Source organism: Podarcis vaucheri (assembly GCF_965113315.1).
Source record: "Podarcis vaucheri genome assembly, chromosome: 1".
NCBI lineage: Eukaryota > Metazoa > Chordata > Lepidosauria > Squamata > Lacertidae > Podarcis > Podarcis vaucheri.
The window spans coordinates 73,529,347-73,550,836 of NC_138759.1; the positions used below are offsets into that span (position 1 = coordinate 73,529,347).

General features: G+C 42.5%; 1 protein-coding gene across 14 annotated transcripts in view; it reads right to left on the reverse strand.

Annotated features, from left to right (window-relative positions):
• The window catches only part of SOX6 (SRY-box transcription factor 6), a 460,580-nt gene that overhangs the window by 63,495 nt on the left and 375,595 nt on the right, over window positions 1–21,490 (reverse strand). For all 14 annotated transcript variants that reach the window (XM_082193371.1, XM_082193374.1, XM_082193373.1 and 11 more), the window contains one exon: window positions 2,267–2,416. In XM_082193371.1, the coding sequence (XP_082049497.1) occupies window positions 2,267–2,416 (150 nt within the window). The remainder of the gene's footprint in view (window positions 1–2,266; window positions 2,417–21,490) is intronic.

Genomic DNA, 21,490 nt, shown 5'->3' on the forward strand with positions numbered 1-21,490 from the left:
TGATGGTGGAATTTAAATCTCAGCTTCCCATGCTGAATGTGGAATTGATAATGTGATGTGAAACAGGTGTCCACCATTTCCCAGGACCCTGGCTACTGTCCTGCTGATGCACTATCACATCCACCCAGGATTGTGGGCTCCCTGCAACTGTGTTCAAGAACCGTGTGAAAGTGATCTCATCTCCCCTTGAAGAACTGGAAGATGTGCTATCTGCTATCTGGTCCTGTGGAATTTGCATGCGTTTCTGTTAAAAATTTACAGTGATAGGAACACAGGATGCTGCCTTATGCTGAGTCAGGCCATTGGCCCATCTAGTTCAGTATTGGCTGTAGCTGTCCAGGGTTTCAGGTGGGGTCATTCCCAGCCTCGCCAGGGATAGAGCCTGGGACCTTCTGCAGTCCAACATACTTTGCTTTTTCGAACAAAGGATAAGATCCCACCTCCATTCTATCAACAGAAGCTAGCTAACTGGACTGGCAGCTGAATCCGCTAGGGGTGGAATAATGTCCTGGCACACTCAGCTCTGGCTTGCAACCTTGACACTGTTTGCTCACTGTCTGCCTGCTGCTTGCTTGTTGCCCATTCAAACAACTATAGCAATGCAATTATAGTGGCAACAGCATGTGTCAAATCAGCAAAGCAAAGGATGAGTGCCACCTCTGACACATTGGAAAAAGAAAATGAGGTGAGGCAAGACAGACAGACTGCAGTGGTCAAGAGCAAGCAAGCATTGCTGCTTCAGGAGAGCCAGCTCAGGAGGGTAGGAACAGCCAGGAGGTTGCCATCACCATGTCTAGCACCTACTGCCTCACTCTGCTCAATGGTAAGGGTGGCTCTATTCATACAATCCCAACATGTTCGAAATAGCAGTTTCAAATCATAGAAATGAAGGAATGAACGGAACCTGCAGATCATTCAGACAACTCATCTGCTGTGAACCAGCATTCTCAGTGCCACTCACGCACAGAGGATCCATGCAGCACAGAGCGGCTGCCTTGTTTTCTTTTATGCTGGGAAACATGCAACACAAACAATGGGGAATTCCATTTCTGAATTAAGGCTGGTTATTAGTGTCTAAGGTTAAAGGGTGCATACTGCACTTTCAGCCAATGATATTTTATACTTTTAATTGTATAAGCATATTATTATCTCTGTTTCACTTTGTTAAAAATCTTTTTGCTATATTTCTTAAGGAAGGATGGCTGATGTGGGAAATAGGCCTAAAGCAAACAAACAAATAATTTCCAGCTGCCTACAGAAAGCTGGAAAGGAGGCAGTTTAGTCATTGCATGCTGCTGCCAAGTATCACACTGCAGCTTCCTAGTTCTCTAAGCAAGTGACAATTAAGTATGCATGAGCTTTTGACAATACATCAAAACCAAATAGAAGCACGCCAAATACCAGCAACAGTGTGCTATCAACAAGGGTCCAATCAATCTGCAGTCATGGCTTTTTTTCTCTCCCAATCAATTGGCAGTGATGGTCTTTTCCCCCCTCCAGCCATCCTCCTTTAATTTTTATTTTTATCTGGGGCTTCTTTAAATGAAATGATCCAATTTGTAAAATAAGAAGGGGAGTGGTTTTGCTTGCCATTTTACATAGTTAAGGCTAGTTCTTGTTAAACCATTTGGCATGACTGCCAGTCTTTTCATGCAATACTAGTAAGATTTACGCAATCACTATCATATTACACATCACATGTTCCAGATGCCCTGCCCAAGTTATGTCAAACATAGGACTTAACAGAGCAGATACACCCCTGGCTCCTACACCTCCTCAATCACAGGGATTTTTCATGTTGCTCATGCTTAGGAATGAGAAAGGTGAATTTTCACTCTCTCGTCTCATGCATGCTTACTTGAGAACACCAATATAAATATAAAATAAGAAACTCTGGAACTGGCGAGTGATAAATTTTAATAGTTGAAAGCAGTGTAAAATATATTTAAAAACTAGGTTATAACTTATCCTGAAACAACAGTATCTCCAGTCATACGAAGGGCTGGTGAATATTGACACGCAAAAGAACAGTGAACTGGAAAAGAGTCACAACCAAAGGCCCTTGGCAAGACTGGGGTCTCCAGACTCGCCATATACCTTGTAAACAAGTAAATAGCAGCATGATTGTTATATGTGGCAGGCACAGTTCACAGGGTCATAAGGTCTGACCCCGGAGAGCTGAAATACCACCGGATTTGCTTGTTTGAAATTCTTATATTGCATTGTATCAGTGGGAGTATTCACAAAAGGAAACTTAAAGAAATACCTTAACTTGAGTTATAGGGCTGGTCCCTCTCTTTTCATTTTTCATCCCAGTAGGTGAAAGTGCCCCTGTTGTGTTTGGCGGCTGAGGGGTGGAGGGCATCTTTGCTCCAGGCGAAACCTGCATGCTGGCCAACTGAGCGGCATAGAGTTGCTGCAAAACAAGAATAACTCTTCTCCTTAGGATTATTTGCTTCAGCACTTTATAAATGATAGCTGAAATATTATGAGGCCCTAGGGGTGTGGTAACAGAGAATCTCCCATCTTCCTGGCAGGCACTGGACAGTGTCATTCAAGAGGCAAGACTTCTGGGTTAAGGCCTAAATGGCAGCTTAATGGAGAAAGTGGTTACCTGTCTTGAATATAAAGCACATCTCCAAACCCCATCAAATATATTTAAAATTGGAGTGCAAGTAACTATCATGCAATATTATAGTAATCTGCACATATTTCTTTTGTTTAACACCCTGCTGTTTTTCACTGATATGAGGCAGTCAACAGATTTTATATTTACCTGTAAGTACAATATACATATCAAATATATTTTAGTGCTAATTTGAATAGAAGCGTAAATTCCTACTTGTAAAGGTGGGAATATGAGTATAACTCTTCCTAAAACATTATATGGTATTTTCTGAACAAAGCTTAGGTAAGTTCAAGTTCTCTCTAGCAACCAACCTTAAAACCTCACCTTGAATTAGCAGTAGCAATAGTTCTACCACTATAAACAGGGAAGATCCTATTCCCTCTTTAACAAGTAAATCTGTATAAAATTTGCCTTATTAGTGGGGAAAAACCAGGTGGTTTGTATGTAATTTCCAACATGACTATCATTCAGATGGACAAATAAAAAAAATTACAGTAATCAAAAGCAGACCTTTCAGCACATGTAATTAAATGAAAGCTTAATAAAGAATAATTTGCAAGAGCCAGATGTGCTTATGTCATAATTGTTGCTTTCTTTGGAGCACTTTTTCTAATATAACAAGCCTCCAAAGAAATGAAAGTTACACAATACTGCACATGCTCTATGACTCAGTGGCTAGACAAATGCATGCAGAGTCAATACTTTAGTTTTTTAACAGAAAAAATAATAGTTTTCTGTTTGTTTCGCTAAGTCTATAGTACTCGACCCACTGGACTGGGGGGAAAGCCCATTCACATCCATAGGTAAGACTTCCATATATCACCTGAAGGGCAAGACCAACCTATTCCACTCCACTGCTAGGTCACGCAATCCCTAAACAAACAGGACACATGCTTTAAGATTTTGCTGAAATTAAATATTTAGGATGAATGCTGTGGTTTTTGCTCCTCTGTTTGAACTCTTGATTTCACAACTCTTCTTTATGTACTGAGTAATTACTTGTTCTGCTGCTGGAGCCTGTATCTTATCAACACCCCCTTGGCTATGGTACATAAACTAACATGCTCATTCTTAGGATCATTCCTTTTAGTGGGCTATTTAATTGTGCACTAGCAGTTGGGAACTGTTGCAAAAGTTTTTGTATATGATATATGCATTTCCTGTGCAAATTTGATTTGATTATTAAAGCAGAGTGATGACAACAGAACAAAACAACTGGGGAAGAAAAGGAATCTAGGGTTTTGTTTGTTAGTTAGCAAGGTCTATCTGAACATTTATACCCCAACTTTCTTCACATAGTTCACATTGCTGTATTTGTCCACCAATCTGTCCCATTTCAACTTGAGACTTCATACCATGTCCCAGGAAACAGACCAGAATCCCCCCCTCAATGGTGGGTCCAGTTTCTTCAACTTGTACTCTGCAACAGATAGCCCATTTGGAAGACGTGGCATTTTCAAGTCCAGAGACACAGTTAGGATAGACAGAGAAGAGAATGTACACTACCGAGTATTCAATTATCCCTATTCAAGCTCCAGGCAAATTCATTCAAGGATGTCAGCAAGGCAACTGGGACATTCTTAGTCCAAAGGCATTACTTTTCAGAGGTAATACATCCACAAAGTAAGAAAGTACATCAAGCATCCTGAGCATAGAAACTCCAATGGGTACAAGTCTAGAATAGTACTGTGTGGAGTCCCCACTTAGAAGCAGCTTACATTCCATGTGACCCAGTTTTCCTTTAATCAACATCAGGCAAACACTGAAGTGCTAAAGCATCCCATAATTTCTCTGACATTTCATAACCTTACCAAAAGGGATATCCTGCTATTGTATAAAGATGACTCAATGTATATATGCTGCTGCAGTTATTAAAGAATGTGATCATGTTGGCCACTGCCACTAAACCTAGTTTCAGAGCCTGGAACTGTGATATAGTGGTACATATTGAAGTTCAGGAGTTTACCATGACAACCTTCATAACCACACTTTAAAGGAGAATTCAAAATTTTTGATTTATTATAATTTTCCCCGCATACGGACACTCCCTCTCAAACAGGAGCATACACAATATATGTACTGTGAACAGCCCTGTGATCTTCAGCTGAAGGGTGGTATACACATTTAATAATACATAATAAAAATTTATTAGGATCAGCTGACAGTCATAGAATAGGATACTAGCAAACAGTGGTGCACAGATGAGCACACTGGACGTTAGCTGAAGTCTTGGTTCGCATCCCTAATCAGCCACAAAGGTCTCTGGTGAGTTCACTTGGCCATAGACTAGCATATCTCACAGGGTTATTATTATGCAAATAAAGTGGGGTACTCGCATCCCACCCTGAACGCAACTTGCTCCACCAGGTGATATCATTGTTCCTGCCAGAAAAATGTCCTACAACAGTACTTCCCTGTGCTTCACCTCCACTATACCACTGCTGAAGTACTGGTCCCAGATTATTGAATCCAGTTCTGAGAATATTACTTTAACTGCTCATTTAAAAACCCGTAAGAAATTTAGAAAACCATTGAAGCCATGGGCAACATCAGGGCGGCATATGCTCCAGCCGTGCGGGGCATGGAGAGAGACCACTGCTCCTGGCTGGGCGCGAAAATACTGCCTTGGCAGCATCCTGACACGGTGTCACCCAGATGAGGAGAGGGGTGGCAGTGCTGCTGCTGACTCTCCTTTCTCTGCCCCGCCCCCGGGGCAGGCTTGGCTTGGGAATGGAGCTGCCGGCTGTGGCCTGGCTGCTCATCAGGGAGCAAGGGCTGGGAGACTGGAGGGGGAAGAACACCCTCTGCACTTTGCCGACCCCCGCCCAGTACAAGAGTGCCCGCTCATTGGGGGTGAGGCGCAGGTGCTCTTCACGCTCTGTTCACCCCGCCCTTGCGCCAACAGGCGGGCGCTGGCGTGTTGTGCAGGGACAGGGCATGGAGGGTGCTGCTCTTATACCTCCACACCCAGTCACACAATGGGGATCTCTACGGGGGTTCCTTGGTTCACGTGCCCCTCCCCATTGTGTGCCTGGGGCAGCAGGGCCCCTGCCACCCCCCACGCTATTGCCAATGATGAGCAGGAAACAAATTCGAATGGGAAACAATAATTTTAAAAACTTGTTTATCCCAAACTTTGGAAAGTGGATACTTTAACAGGAATATTTGAAGTGCTAGCTTTGTAGCTCTTGACTAGTGACTAAATAAATAAATAAATATTAACAGAGTCCAAAATCATGAATTTTAAGATGCATTATTCAGTCACCACAGAAATCCATGCATCACAACAGCTCTTTTCAGTCTAGTTATAAATATAAAATACAGTGGTACCTCAGGTTACATACGCTTCAGGTTATACTCGCTTCAGGTTACAGACTCTGCTAACCCAGAAATATTACCTCAGGTTAAGAACTTTGCTTCAGGATGAGAACAGAAATCGTGTCCGGCGGCGCGGCAGCAGCAGCAGGCCCCATTAGCTAAAGTGGTACTTCAGGTTAAGAACAGTTTCAGGTTAAGTACAGACCCCCGGAATGAATTAAGTACTTAACCTGAGGTACCACTGTAGCTCTAAATGTTACTGCCACATTTTTACGTTGGCTCACAAAAGGATAGTGACACGGTTGAAGCAATAATGTTTTAAGACTAGTTCAAAATGAAAACATCACTCTGCTTCCTTTGTAGTTCCAGAAACTGAAGCCAAATCAGCTGCACGTAGAATGAAGTGGCAGACAGCATCCTAAACCAAACTTGGATCTGCTACATTAAGCCGGCAGACATAGGGTACTGGTATGCAGAAAAAAAATAAGGTTAAAGCTAAAAAAGTAAGAGAGAAAGGAAAGGATGGGACTGAGTTCCATCACTATAGCTGAGGATGGGAAATTTGAATTTAATGTTGATGCTAGTAATGAAGGAAAGCCAGGTCAAAGTTCCAGTGGTCAGGTACAAGGGGGAAGATGGGGTGGGGGCGCAAGGGGAGAATCTGAGATACAGAACTCAGAGGAAGAAGTGGCAGAAAAATAAAATGAGAAACTGTGAGGTTCTGATCAATATGGTTGACATCAATTCATCAATATGCAACCAGATTGTAGCTCAAAAAAACAGCAAAAGAGATTCACCATTGCAGCCACCACAGCAGCAACAGTGGGCAATGCATTCCTTGGAGGCCAGATTTGCTGCCCCTGTGGATTCTGCCATCCAAGGTGGTCACCTCACCTTGCCTCATGGGTGGACCCCTCCCTGCTTGAATGCAACATAGGCTATTCTCATTTTGGCTAACAACCCAATTATGGCAATAATAATAATAATAATAATAATAATAATAATAATAATAATAATTTATTATTTATACCCTGACCATCTGGCTGGGCCTCCCCAGCCACTCCTTCCTTTCCTTTTATGATCTTCACTAATAATCATTGCCTAGAGGTTGATGGTGGACATATTGATCACTTGCCTGTTGGAACCTTATACCAATTATCTAACCTTTGCAGTGGCTCCATTTAATCTTCAGGAATAATGTACTTGTTTTGACATATGAATTGCTATGCATGAGACTTGTACTTGTTTCTCCCTCATGTCCTCTGCTGCTATGTCTGAGAAAAGACATATCAGAGTAGCCTTTGCAAAGCCTTTGCATTGGCTTTCATTTTCTACAGTTAAGTCAGTATTTGGGTAGGAGGCAAGGTTCTTTCTATGCTTCATATGTTCTTCACCAGAATTTCGCTGGACATATTACTACCGTTGATGATACTGGAAATATCAAAAGAGTATTGTAAGGCCAGGATTAAAACAGTCATTGAACTACTTTCATAAAATGAATGATTTGGGCTTGCTTTTTCTGAACTGCAGCAATCCATGCTAAACTGCTTTTAAAACCAATGGGTGGATCAAAAGCAGTCTGTGATATAGAATCAGGTAGGTAGCCGTGTTGGTCTGACGCAGTAGGAATATATATATATATATATATATATGCTTTCGTATATATACACACACACATATATATATATATACACACACACACACCGTATTTTTCGCTCCATTGGACGCACCCGACCATAGGGCGCATCTAGTTTTTAGAGGAGGAAAACAAGGAAAAAATATTCTGAATCAAATGTTGTATAAACTACTGTATTTAATAAACAACCGGTATATCAGAATCACATTACAGCCATGTAAAGTGAATAGCAGTCAACAATGGCATTAAGAACCATCACCACTGTCATTAACAAATGAAGAGAGACTTTAAGGTTTGAGTACCTTCTAGTCTTCTGTGAACCCCAAGAACTCATCACTGCTAAAGTCAGAATTTATGAAGCTCAGTTGCTCACAGTCACTGACATCACTTTCTTCGCTATCTTCATGTAAATACCATCTTCGTATCCATCCAAAGCATTGCTAATGCCACATTTTTTCCTCTCAATCCTCTTCCTCACCTCTCTCAGCGAACAGCCTGCCAACTGCTCACAAACATTCCCTTTACTTGAATTACAGTCAAGAAACAGCCAAGCAGAGCTTCTCAGCGGCAGGCTTGGGAGGCTTTCCTTTTCCCCACTTTTTTCTCCCCCCCCCAAGCAGAACAGTCCCCTTTTCCAGCCTCCTCCTCTCCATCCCTTTCACCCAAACTCCTCAGGTGATGTCTACAATTTCTCCCCTTCACTGCTCCCTCTCCTTTGCCCTCTACCATGACTCTCCACTCACGGCAACCTATGGTACCTCATCTCCCTTCCCCAAGCTTCTTGGTCCCCCTCCTCTCCGTCCTCTTCCTCCCCTCTCTCAGTGAACAGCCTGCCCACTGCTCCAAACCTTGAGGGGAAGGGCAGGCTGTTGGCAGAGCAGCACCCCCCACCCCCATTCAGCAGCCCAGGAGTGTGGGGCATGGGCGCACAGCCTGCCCACTGCTCCAAACCTTGAGGGGAAGGGCAGGCTGTTGGCAGAGCAGCACCCCCCACCCCCATTCAGCAGCCCAGGAGTGCGGGGGATGGGCGCACAGCCCTCCCGTTCCTCCACAGCTTCCCGGGGATGCAGAGGGAAGCCAAGGCTGCCGGCAGACTAGCGAGGCTCTCCCCACCTCCCCCATTCAGCAGCCCAGGAGTGCGGGGGATGGGCGCACAGCCCTCCCGTTCCTCCAAAGCTTCCCGGGGATGCAGAGGGAAGCCAAGGCTGCCGGCAGACGAGCGAGGCTCTCCCCACCTCCCCCATTTAGCAGCCCAGAAGCGCGGGGCATGGGCGCACAGCCCTCCCGTTCCTCCAAAGCTTCCTGGGGATGCAGAGGGAAGCCGAGGCTGCCGGCAGGGGAGAGCGGCTCCACCACCACTACCAAAGACCAGTCCAAGAGTGTGCCGCACTCCGGCAATTTGGCTCAAGGGACCACACATTCGCTCCATAGGACGCACAGACATTTCCCCTTACTTTTTAAGAGTAAAAAACTGCGTCCAATGGTGCGAAAAATACGGTATATTGTCCAGTAGCAACTTAGAGACCAACTAAGTTTGTTCTTGGTATGAACTTTCACACTTCTAAAGTGCTACTGGACAATTTTTTTATTTGTTATATATATTTCTACAGTGATATAGACTGTTGGTCAGCTATTCAAGGGCTCTTCCCATGTGAGCCTGAGCAGCTCTTTTGAGCCTAGCTTTATCAGATGCATAACTGCATCATACTGGTCTCTATACTACTGAACTCTCTGAGAATTAACAGGGTAGAAAGCAGAGTTCACAAAAGCTTAGGTGACTTAAAAGGAAATACAGTAGAAGGAATGCCAAGTGAGCCATCAGCAACCTAACCATGTGATAAACCCAGAGGCAACTCCAAAGCTGCTATGCCACTGCCTATGGAATCTGCCAAGGGACCAGATGCTCTTGCTAGAAAAAATATCTTCCAAGGCTCGGCATCTGGATCTTTTGAGGAAAAACTGGATAAATTGCATTCACAATTGTGTACGTGTATTAAAGCACAACACACACTTTTTAAAGTTCATAATTGAATTAAATTACACATTCACTGTTTCAAAATGAATATCATATGAAGTGGGGTGCGAATATAATGTAGCAAGTTTTAGGTTAGGGGGTTTTAAGTACACATTTTCTTTCATTTAACAGCTCATTTGCACAGATGTTACCTGTTACAAATGTGTATATTATAAATGCCAGTGTTTCTATATTGAAAACCATATTGCAACAAAACCACAACCAACTTTTTAGGTCTCAGAAGGATTTTCTTGGTTAAATATAAATATTATCTTAATAAATTGAAAAGTTAATATACCTTTTAAAGAATAGAAATGTTATTGGCCAAACCCCCAGCTCATTAACACATGCCCTACTCAATTAATCTAAAAGACTTAATATCCTGATCGTTTATAGTATTCAACTTTAACTTAGCTCAAATATTAATGAGTGTCATGGAATGAAACTGAATCTGAATAAGGCAGCCTATATACAGGGTGGATGGGAGGCTATTAGTTAAAATATTTCTAGACAATAGCAAGTAATATTTGCTAAACATGTTAACATTTTAATGGACAGGTTTTCACAGTTAATTTTTTCTCTCCATGCAAAGGATGTGGCACCCACTACTGGAATCGGTTTCTTCCCCCTGTACATTCCCAGTGGAGTTTTTCCCAGACTCAACCCACCCCCGCAACCCTCATAAACCCCTTGCACTCAAGAGTGTTGATTTCCATGTTTCACAGCCCTATCTACCTGCTCTCAACTTTGCCCTCTATAAACATTTTGCCATTATAGCATTTTTAAAAACCCATTTTTAACTAGTATATTTATTGTATGGAAGGTAGATTTATGTCACAATTCTATGCCAACCACTTGAAAACTAAGTGTTAGTGGGGTTTTTACTGCCAAGTAAGTGTGCACCGTATTGCAGTCTTAATTCTTTTGCCAGTAATATAGAAAGGAAATGAGGTGGCCCTCACATTTATAGAGTGGGGGCTATTAAATCTGTATCTTATTCAAGTCAATATGCAATACAAATAGTGTATAATCCTTATTAACATTAAATAATATTAATGGTAACAGTAATTATTAAGGTAACAATCCTTATTACCAAAGGGTAATTACTTGTCTGACAGTTTTGCTACCATTAGCTGTCTGACAAGTTAGAACAAGCACATTCAGTAGGTCTCTCAGTTATTTCTCATTTTACTAATAATTAACCAATAGTTAAATGGAAGAAAGCATGACTAAATATGTTAAATGCTGTTGCTTCCATTGTTAACATGTTAATCTACAGCCACTTGATGTAAAAATAAGAGTTGGTAAAAGAACTGAACTTGAACCGGACCATGGAATATTTATATCTCTGTAGTTCTTTAATGAGTTATGTCCTTACATTTTTATGTCTATAGTTGGTCAGAGCACTACAAATCAATGCTTCTTTCCATCACTCCTACATTTGACTATAATTTACAGCTCAGCAAGAAGACTCATGAAACAAGTGCCTATTTTACTTTGGCAAACTAATTCTTGCTAATCAAAGCTTTCCAGCAAAACAACTCAGCATGAAACTCTGCAAGGAAAATATGCAGAGAACAAAGCTTTTTGTCAAACAACACATCTCAAGATGTAAACACATATGTCTCTTATAGGAAATTTTATCGCTTCCACATTAATCGGCACACAAAAGGAGTATTCTTGTCGCAGACCTGGTGCAACTGGGGAGCCATCGTCACTGGAAACAAGAGCCTGATTAGGTTCCCACACAGATATGAATAGACTTTCCTTTTTTTAGTGCAATGCCGCTTTTCTTATTTCTTAAGAACAGACTGGCAATTGTAACTGTTCAGAAAAAAAGCTCCAAACAACTCTCCTGAATTGTCTTGGAACTTGGACATTTATTTCTTCATTTCTGGCTTCTTTTGTTGTCACAACCCAATAACATCTATTATCCCATCTGGTTGTCCTCTTCTGGAAAGCCTGAGTTAATCCACAGCTGTAAAGATGAACAAGAACTTAGCAGGCTCTGAGCACACTAAGGTCTCTTATCTGCTAATGAAGTCGGCAGTCTGCGGGACAGATGTTAAAAGGATCTGTAAAATAAGTCAGTGACAAAGATCCTGACCTCTGCTGGGGAATTTTTTTTATTATTCCGGAAAAGGACATAATTGCATGGAAAAGCATTAACAATTAGAGGAACCATATCAGTGCTTTATGGATTCTGATTTCTTGCCTCAGCTTTCAAAAGAAACAGACGGTCAGTTGTTGCTATAGGGAACAGATAATGCACTCTGGTGCAAATATTAGTAGCCACAGATAATTTGTCATGGACTCCAAAGAGATGGTTCAACTGCTTCTCTTTGCTGTCTTCTTGAATGCTGGAGTATCAACAATGCAGTGTTAATTGTTGCAGTATGTGCTAGCGGTATTGAAAAAGCAGTGCTAATTTACAATGCCAGTCATAGTGTTTCCGTTTTTAAAAAAAATTAGCATGGTGGGAAACGCAACATTTTCTTTAAATGTTGCTAACAGTTCTTTTAACCTTCTTGCATTTAAACATCAAACAATCTCTGACTGTTCCAGGTCTCAAAATTTTGTTTTTTGGTTGCTGTCTTTAAAAGAAAACTGTAAAAAAAACTATAAAAAAACTAATAATGATTTCTCTGGCCATTTTTTTTTAAATCACATGAAAAAAACAGTTTTCATAAACATGTAAATTCTTTTGCTTCAGACATTAGGCAAAAGTGTGCTACTAAGCCACTTCAACTCTGGAACTGTCTTTTGCCATTCACAATTTTTGTCCTTCTACCCATGTAATGTGGTCCATTCAGAATGTGTAGATATGGGTACGGGCCCCTCCCTTCTACCGTGTCAATTATGCCTGGAATGAAGTTGGCATTTTCTGGGAACACCCATTCATGCAGACGACTGGTTAGCACGATCTCTTTCTTTCATTCTCTTTTGGCAAAATCAGACAAGTCAGATATCTGCACGGGAGCCCCTTCATACAAGTCATAGCCGCTTCATTATCTAAGCTGGATAAGGGGAATCAGGACTAAGCCACCTAATGCATGGGTTCACTCATAACTCTGTTATTTTTATTTTTAAGGATTGGTATAGGATTATCTGTTATCGAATTTGTTTTAATGTGACTGAAATGAGCTTCATGGCATAAAAATATATATAGAAATGATTGCCTTTGTAACAGATAGCACTTGACAGGGTTACATAGGCCAGGAGTTTTCAACCTTTCTGAGTCCACTGCTCCCTTGACCAACTACATTCTTTTTGTGGCACCCCTGTGGGGCTCAGGATCCCAGTTACTTCACCCCTTGCCTGCAGAGCTAGTAGCCTCTCACCCCTTTTTTGAACACCCTCCCTTGTGGGGTGTTCCCTCAGCCTCCTCTCCTTTCCCCTCTCCTTGGAAGTCCTCTGGGCTGCTGCTGCTACTGCCCCTGGTCTCTGAGCTGCCGCTTCTGCCCCAAAGAGAGGTGCCTCCTCACACTGCCCTTTGGGCCTGAGAAGAGGATGCCCCTAGCCTTAGTGGCCCAACAGAGACTGGCCAAAGGTGAACCTGAGGCTAGCACCTTACCTTGGGAGGCAGCAGTGGCAGCAGCAGGAGCTGGCAGGCCTGCATGGCAGAAAGGCAGCTCTCAGGCAGGCCTCACACACAGCAAGCACAAGAAAGGCCAGCCCAGTGCCAGCCTGCCCAGCCTCCCACTTGTCTGTCCATTCCCAACAGCAAGGGCTGGCGGACTGACTGTCTGGGCTCCCTCACCCACTTGCTTGCTTACTCTGAGGCCACCTCTGCTCCTGGCAACCAGCACCCCCTGGCCAGCCCCAGAGGCACCATTCACACGTGGAGCTTATAGCCAGGGCTGCTGCAACAAACAGCTGTGCAAGCCTCTGGGAGGCAGAGACGCAAAAGGGCATCAGAGGAGGGAGGGAAGGAAAGAGGCTAGAGGCCAGTGTTGCCCATGGCACCCCTGACCATCATTCAAGGCACCCCAGGGTGCTATGGCACACTGGATGAAAACCACTGACATAGGCTGTCCTGCATAAATGGTTTTCCTCCTTCATTTCAGTGGAGGGCTGTTCTTCTTGTACAATGGGTTTTATGTGCCTGCAGTTGAAACCTCAGTTGAAACTAAAGTGGGCTTGTGGGTGGAGGAGCATGTATGTGCATCAGGACCTCGGCACCCACAGCCCCTGTAGGAGTGACAAGAAAATCCCCTTTGTGGTTTACATGCATAGGGTGCTCTTCAACAGAGGGCTTGACACTTATTTTTCTGAACTGCAACTTTGACATAGCAAATTGAGGGGTATTGTGCTCCCTGAGAACAGCCAAATTACATAGGGCAGATTCAATTATGATGTTTAAATATAACTTCCTTGAATTACCTGTTCACAACCAGTTTACCATAAAATCGAAAGCAAAGCCACAAAAGTACACTTGGATAAACCACAAATAGCTGCCAGCCGCTGCGGCAATTGAAAGAATTTGGCACTTGGCCGTTGCCTCTATATACTAGCATTTGCTTCCCATCTGAAATAAAGCAATTGTTTTATTAGTGTTATTAAATTTCAGCAAATTTCTAAGTATAATGTAACCCATCACCCTATAATGGCATATATTTACTGTAACAGCATCAGAACTGACAAAAAGTATACAAAATGGGAATTTACATAAATTTGAAATGAGTGTGTGTGTGTGAGAGAGAGAGAGAGGGAGGGAGAGAGAGAGAGAGAGAGAGAGAGAGAGAAGACAGTTTCTAAGATTTTATCAGCACTCTGAAGAAACTAAAGAACAGAAGCCTTAAAGGGTTACATGGATAGCAGTTAGAGGCATGTAACCTGGAGCTGGCTCCACTCCATGTTGTGCTTTACAGAACATAGTAAATGGGCTGCAGCTTTTGCCACAATTGAGAAACTGATCAACCTGCTTCTCACTCAAGAGATTGGGGGTCAGGCAAGGACCCCCCATTCTGAGCAGAGCACACAGGGAAGAAAACGTATTCCTTTCAGAGGTCCTTAAAATATGTAGGCTTGTCCATTGTTATTTATTTATTTTAAAATATTTCTAGGTCACCTTTATGGACAACAATGGGCAAGGAGTTCCAGAGTCACCACGCAGAAAGCTCTCTCCCTTATAGTCACCTACACTGACCTAGAAGACAGGCACATCAAGAGGGCCTTCTTTGTTGATCACTGTCTGGAAGATAGGAATCTCCCTGTTCTGGACAGGTTTCCACTCCCTCTAAAGGAGCAGGGACATAGCTTTGGTCCAAGTGATCTCTGTGACTAGGAGTGCCTTTTACCAGCTTAAAGTGGTACACCAGCTATGGCTGCACCTGGATTGAGATCACTTGGCCAATGTGGTCCCAAACATTGGTAACCTTGGTACTAGATTACCACAATGTGATCTATGAGGAGTTTCCCTTGGGCCTAGTCTGGAAAGACCAGCTGGTGCAAAATACAGCAGTTAGATTGCTGATTGGAGTTGATGGCAAACAGCATTTGACACCTCTCCTGAAATATCTGCACTGGCTGTACATATGCTACTAGGTCATTTTCAGGGTTCTTGGGCCCAGGACTGACTGCACTCTTATATCCCATCTTAATTACTGAGAGGATCCAGAGGAGTGCTGTTAGTTGTCCCCCAACTGGCCTCAACTAGAAGTTGGACATTTTGTGTTGCAGATCCCATGCTGTGGAACACCCTCCTAGCAGGGAAGTATTGAGCTGAGGGGGATTAAGTAGTAGGCTAGATGCAATATCCTTCTAATCCCTGGATGCAATGTTAAAATATAAAACAGACTAGCTTCCTGTGTTGAGGTGATCACCTGGGTGATGTGCAATTAAGAGAACGAAAAAAAAGGGGTTCTGTGCAAGTTGGCAAATTGGTGGAGCCCCTCCCTCAATCCAGAGATAGTTAGAACAAACCCTGAGTTTAGAGTTCAAAGGGGCTGTGTTGTGACCCAGAAGTAAAGCAGTGAGCTTGAGTGATAGTCAGAGCAACCTTTGAGAGCAATGCTTGATTTCTATTTGAATCCAAGGCAGTGGTGGAGGAAGGGGGCGGGGGCGGTCTGCTCCGAGTGCCATCTCTGAGGGGGATGACAAGAAGGCACCCCACGGGGGGCTCACCTCGCCGTCCCTGGGCGCGGAGTTGCAAGCCGCTGCCATCGTACCACCGCAGCTGCGTGCGGAGGATCCTCTGCTCATGGCTGCACCTTCTGCTGCCATCCGTACAGCGCTCGAGTGGTGCTGTTGGCAAACCACCCAGCGGCGCATGCGCTGTACGTACGGCGCATGACAGTGCCGCTAAGTGCATGCATGTGCGCTGCTGCTTGAGCACCGTACGGATGGCGGTGGGATCCCTCCACTGCAGCTGCAGAGTATCCTGCTGTACGCACGGCACGCATGCATGCACAGTATGTAGTGGTGTGTGCACCTGCACGGTAAATAGTGGCGTGCACGCATGCGCCATATGTACAGCACATGTGCATGCACCGCCGGGCGGTTTGCCCTGCCCCCCACAGCGGGGGCCAGTTCTCCTTCCTTCACCCCTGATCCAAGGCTGCAGCTATGGAAGAAACAAGACCCTTTTGGGGTGTTAATGCTGTGAACCCTTCCATTGTAGGCTCAGGTTGTTATAGATGTGTAAATAAGTCTCCTAAAGACAACACAGTCTCTACTGTGCCCCATTTCAAAAAGAAAAAGGAACCCTGGGTAAGCATCTGGTACCGTTGGAATATTCCACTGCTCAGAGATTGGGATGGTGTGCTACAGTATTATGGTGTGTGTGTGTGTGTGTGTGTGTGTGTGTGTGTTAAGCCAAGGGTTCCATGGAACAGAAGAAATTGTGTGAAGCCACTCAAAGAAGAGAGATGAACTTAAAGTTCACACAGAGCTCAAAGTTTCTGAAGTCTGACCAGCATGCAGTTACACATGGAAAAAGGCTGACCTCTTCTGTAACATTAATACCGAACAATATAGATAGCAACATTCCCTCTCCATATGCGTGTGTGTGTGTGTGTGTGTGTGTATATCACTCCTGATGTCCAGAAAGCAATATTTCTTCTGTGTCCGAGTCAAAACAGTAAATTGGGAGTAGAAAGGAGAGAGAATTTTGCTATATTGAAAATGGAGCTCCTCAACTCAGAAGTGCAGCTCCCTCATGAAACCATCTTGAGGGTAAGGCAAAAACTCACACTGACTCTGTGGCTGCGCCTCACCTCATTTCACTCATATTTTTTTCAACAGACTGAGTGTTGCTCTGCTGAGAATATGATGCTAAACCACTTTTCCTGTCGAGTTTTTTAAACAGGGCCTCTGAGAAAGGGTTTGATACAACTCAATGACTGAAGTAATACCTTTGTCCATCTGAGCATTAAATGGCCCATTGAAATACAGCTTAGCTTGAAGGAATTTTTCAGTAAATGGTGGTTTCTAATTCCCCCCCCCCAACTCTTCTCCCAGCTGACTAGATTCTGGCTTCAAAACTGCAGTTCAATCACTTTCAGCTGCCTCTCAGGTCAGGCCTTTAGCCAGTGTTAATTAAATATAACCCCTTTAGAATACTAGAGGTTAACCGAGAGCAACAAATTGGTCTTCAATACAGAATCTAGCACTATTCAAACAAAAGAGATTTGTGTGAGAGGCCTTCTTTGCTTATATTGTCCTTAATACATTAAATATATAAGGGGGAGAACAAAGGATTATTTCTTTTCAGTTTGAAATGGTAAAAGCATTAAAACATATTTCCTGCTTTGCATATGATTTGTCTTTAAAAAATACACACCATAAAAGAAAAGTGCTGCAGCAGATAGTTTTGCAACTACAGCAGCACCATTCCAATTTGATAAAGTGAAACTGTAAAAAAAGAAAACCAATGCACCAGACTGACACTTTTCTTTCCTTATATTCCTCCCTGCAGTTGTTAGAAGTTTACATTTTACGTATTTCATTTGTTTTGGTCTCTAGTCAGCATAGACTTTCATATACCTTCAACTGTACATAGTTAGAATTAGCTGTCTGTTCCATACACTTGGACTCAACGCCACGATTGAAAACTAACTGAAATTGTCTTTCTTTCTCTTCCTAATGATTTCAAATGAGTATTGTTGGCTTTTCGGAATGAATATTTGTTTAGCGCTCTGTTAAGAAAATTAAATAAAATGGGGGTGGGGTTTTTTTGTTTTTATAATTGTCCATAGCTATCTGAAGATTAAGGTAAGCTGAAAGGTTTTATTTTAAATGCACAGCAATTAGCCTTGTCTCCATGAACATGACTTTACTGTAAATACTCCACCTTGACTATCCCTTTGTCCCAAGTTTCCTTGAAGAAAGCAACCAAGCGATAATTCAGCATTATTGCTGCTTCAGTGCCCTAATCGCTTAAAGAGCAGCAAAGACCCTATTGCTCACAGCCACAAGGCTACTACAGTCTCCTGGCCTAAGGCAGGCTTCACAACCCAGCAGCATCCAGATGTCAGGAGAAATATCCAAGTCCTGATGCAGCATGCCGCTCCATTCCAGTATGGCCTAACAGCTGTTTCAGCTGCTGGCATTCAACCTGCTGAATATACCGAAACCGTGGCAGGCTAGGGAATAGAAATAGGGTGGAACTGAAATACTGAAATTGCCCCATTTCACGTGGGTATCACGAAAACACCAAAAAGTTCTACGCAAAATGCTTACTAACTTCCATTCCTTCATATATGTATTCTGTGTTTTTAATCCTTAGGTCTGATTGCTTGACCTGCCTACTTAGGAAAGCGATCCTGTTGCAAGGATATGATGTGGAGGCCGACAGACTGACCGGCAAACATGCAGAATCCCCATCGCCATTGCTTTTAATTAAAAGGAATCCATTTTCACCAACTCTCAGCATGTTATCTTGCTAATCAAGCATGGCAAACTTCCTTTGCTTGAGTTACACAAAGAGATGGAGGACTGCAAAAATGGAAAAGGAAAGAATACACAGCGCATAGAGTTTGCAAAACTCATAAGAAGATGGTGTTCTGTAGACGATAAACATTAAAACTATGCTGAAAATATGTCTGTCTTAGTTTGTGAGTTATCTTAAGAGCTTTAAAATTGCTAAGCACCTTTTCGTCCCCTAAAGGAACAAAGAAAAAAAAGAAAAGTCTGTAATGCCATTAGAAAAGGAGGGGTCTAAAATATATCTGGGTAGGAAGTCAACCATTCTTTACACTGGCTCAGTTAGTGACCTTAGACAAGCCACCAATTTCCACAAATCTTTTATAAAATGGGCACAGTAATAACAATACTTATGCACCTTGCATAGGAGTTGCAACGAGGCCTAATAGCGCGCTCGAAAAGTGCTGGATGAGAGTTGCTACCATAAATGAGTAGGAAGTTATCATTATTTGTATTTGTATCATAAATCCCGTTAAAGTTTGTAATCTTGTCCTTTGCTTTTTCACATGAGCCTTGACATTTTAACAAAATTCTTCTTGAAGGTTAAGATAAACACAGCCTCATACCAAGTGCTTGCTTATATTCACACCTTGTTATTGTTGCCTCTGCCTTCTTTCTCCTCCCTGCATTCCCCCCCCCTCCTTCTGAGCTGAGATCATTCCAATCATTACGTTCCTTAGGGCATAAATGCTTTTTATACTTAGGCAACTCTGTAAAAAGCAGACTCCAACTTTATTTTCCAACATAAACTTGGGAGGGTTGTAGCTGGGGAGAGGGGAATAACCCTCTTGTATATCCCCATCCTCATTATAACCCTGCAGACTTTACATGTTCTTGGATGGATTCACCCTTAGCAGTACAGTGGTACCTCGGGTTAAGTACTTAATTCGTTCCGGAGGTCCGTTCTTAACCTGAAACTGTTCTTAACCTGAAGCACCACTTTAGTTAATGGGGCCTCCTGCTGCCGCCGTGTCACTGGAGCACAATTTCTGTTCTCATCCTGAAGCAAAGTTCTTAACCCGAAGTACTATTTCTGGGTTAGCAGAGTCTGTAACCTGAAGCGTATGTAACCTGAAGCGTATGTAACCTGAGGTACCACTGTACTTGACTGCTTCTCTGCCTAGTGTTGCTTTTCCAGCCATGCTGCTGAGGCCCCAATCCACTCCCCAGTTATGAGCTCAGATCTCAGGTCATAACACCCATGATCCTAACCCAGCCTTAATATATATATATTTTAGTTTCAAAGTAGAATGAAAGAGGGGAAATTTCAAAGCAGAAAGAAACAAAGAAAGGGGCAGGGGGAAAGGGATTAAGTCTTTTAAAATTATAATGCATACAAAATGCAAAAGAGAAATCTGCATGCGTGTGTGCCAGTGTCCAATCCTAGTTCATAATATAGTTTGAAATTATTGGGTTATTTTCCATTTGCAGGAACTGAAGGACAGATAGGGATATTATAAATATATGCTGGCTCTACTGATCAGGAGAAGGTTTATCACTCAGCTGGGGCACTTCTGGGGAAAAGAGCCATTCTAGCATCCCATTCAATTAACATATCATTAAAAATAGCTTTTCCCCACTGAGGTTGCTGTGTTACCTGATAAGTAAACATATTATATGTAAAGTGTATGTATAGATTGTGTAAAAGAGTCTGTGTATAAAACAAGAAGAAAAACCCTGAAACACTTGGAAACTAGAAAATTGAATATTATAGCCATACAGCGGTACCTCTGGTTAAGAACTTAATTTGTTTTGGTGGTCCGTTAACCCAAAACTGTTCTTAATCTGAGGTACCACTTTAGCTAATGCGGCCACCCGCTGCCGTCGTGCGATTTCTGTTCTCATCCTGAAGCAAAGTTCTTAACCCGAGGTACTATTTCTGGGTTAGTGGAGTCTGTAACCTGAGGTGTCTGTAACCCGAGGTACCACTGTAGTCTTCAGCTGCATCAAAGCTTTCAAATAATTCCAATGTGCAAGTTATTTAACAGACTTTGCCTATAGAGCATACACAGTATATGCTTGTCTAGTCAGAAGTAAACCCCACAAAGTTCAATGGGGCTTACTCCTAGATAAGTTTACATAGGATTGCAGCAACAGAACTGTTAGATATTTTCAAAACAGTAAAAGTCACACCTAAACATTGTGTAAGCTTTTTAGATTAAAATTTTCACTTCTGCTTATTAGAAACCTCAATGAATTTCAACCATCAATGACGGAGTATAGATACAAGTGGCAAAATCTGCTTCTAGGGACTTTCTCTGCTGAAACATTCATTTCAGAGAGATTTGAATGAAACTATGCCTTTGAAAGTTGTACCCTGCTATTAGTACCTGTTTGCTTGTTTGTTTGTTACAATTAAGCACTGTATAAATTTTATTAAATAAGTAAAATAGATAAAAAAAAACCTTCTAAGCACATTAAAAACATATAAAATTGGAATTACCAAAAGACTTTTAGAGACATATCACATATATCATAATGGAAATCACAGGGGTAACGTTGGGATAAAGTCCCACGTTGATCGTATTTAATTGGACTAAGGCAGATATTTCAAAGGGAACAAAATCTCTTATATGGAATTTAATAATGGCAAAAAAGAGCATCTTTGGGGGTATGACAATGGTTAATGGCAGAATTGACATTCTCATTCATGTTTTTCTCCCCCCCCCCTTTTCATAGCACCCCCTCCCAAATTTCTTGCAGTTGTGGCAGCTGAACTCACTTCAGTGTTCACTTTTAGAGGCAACTATTTCCTCTCCAGAGTACCTGTGCTCACCACTTTGTTCTTGTACATCCCATGAACATGCCAGAACCAGAACCAGTGTGGTTCCCTCTCCCCCAAAGTAGTAGTGATTCCCCTCCCCCCCCCAGAATACAATGCAATGTCTGGCACTTTCGGGGGAGGGGGGAGAAGCCACCAACATTAGCTTCAATGCCACTAGCAGTAGCATCAACAATTGTTAAAACA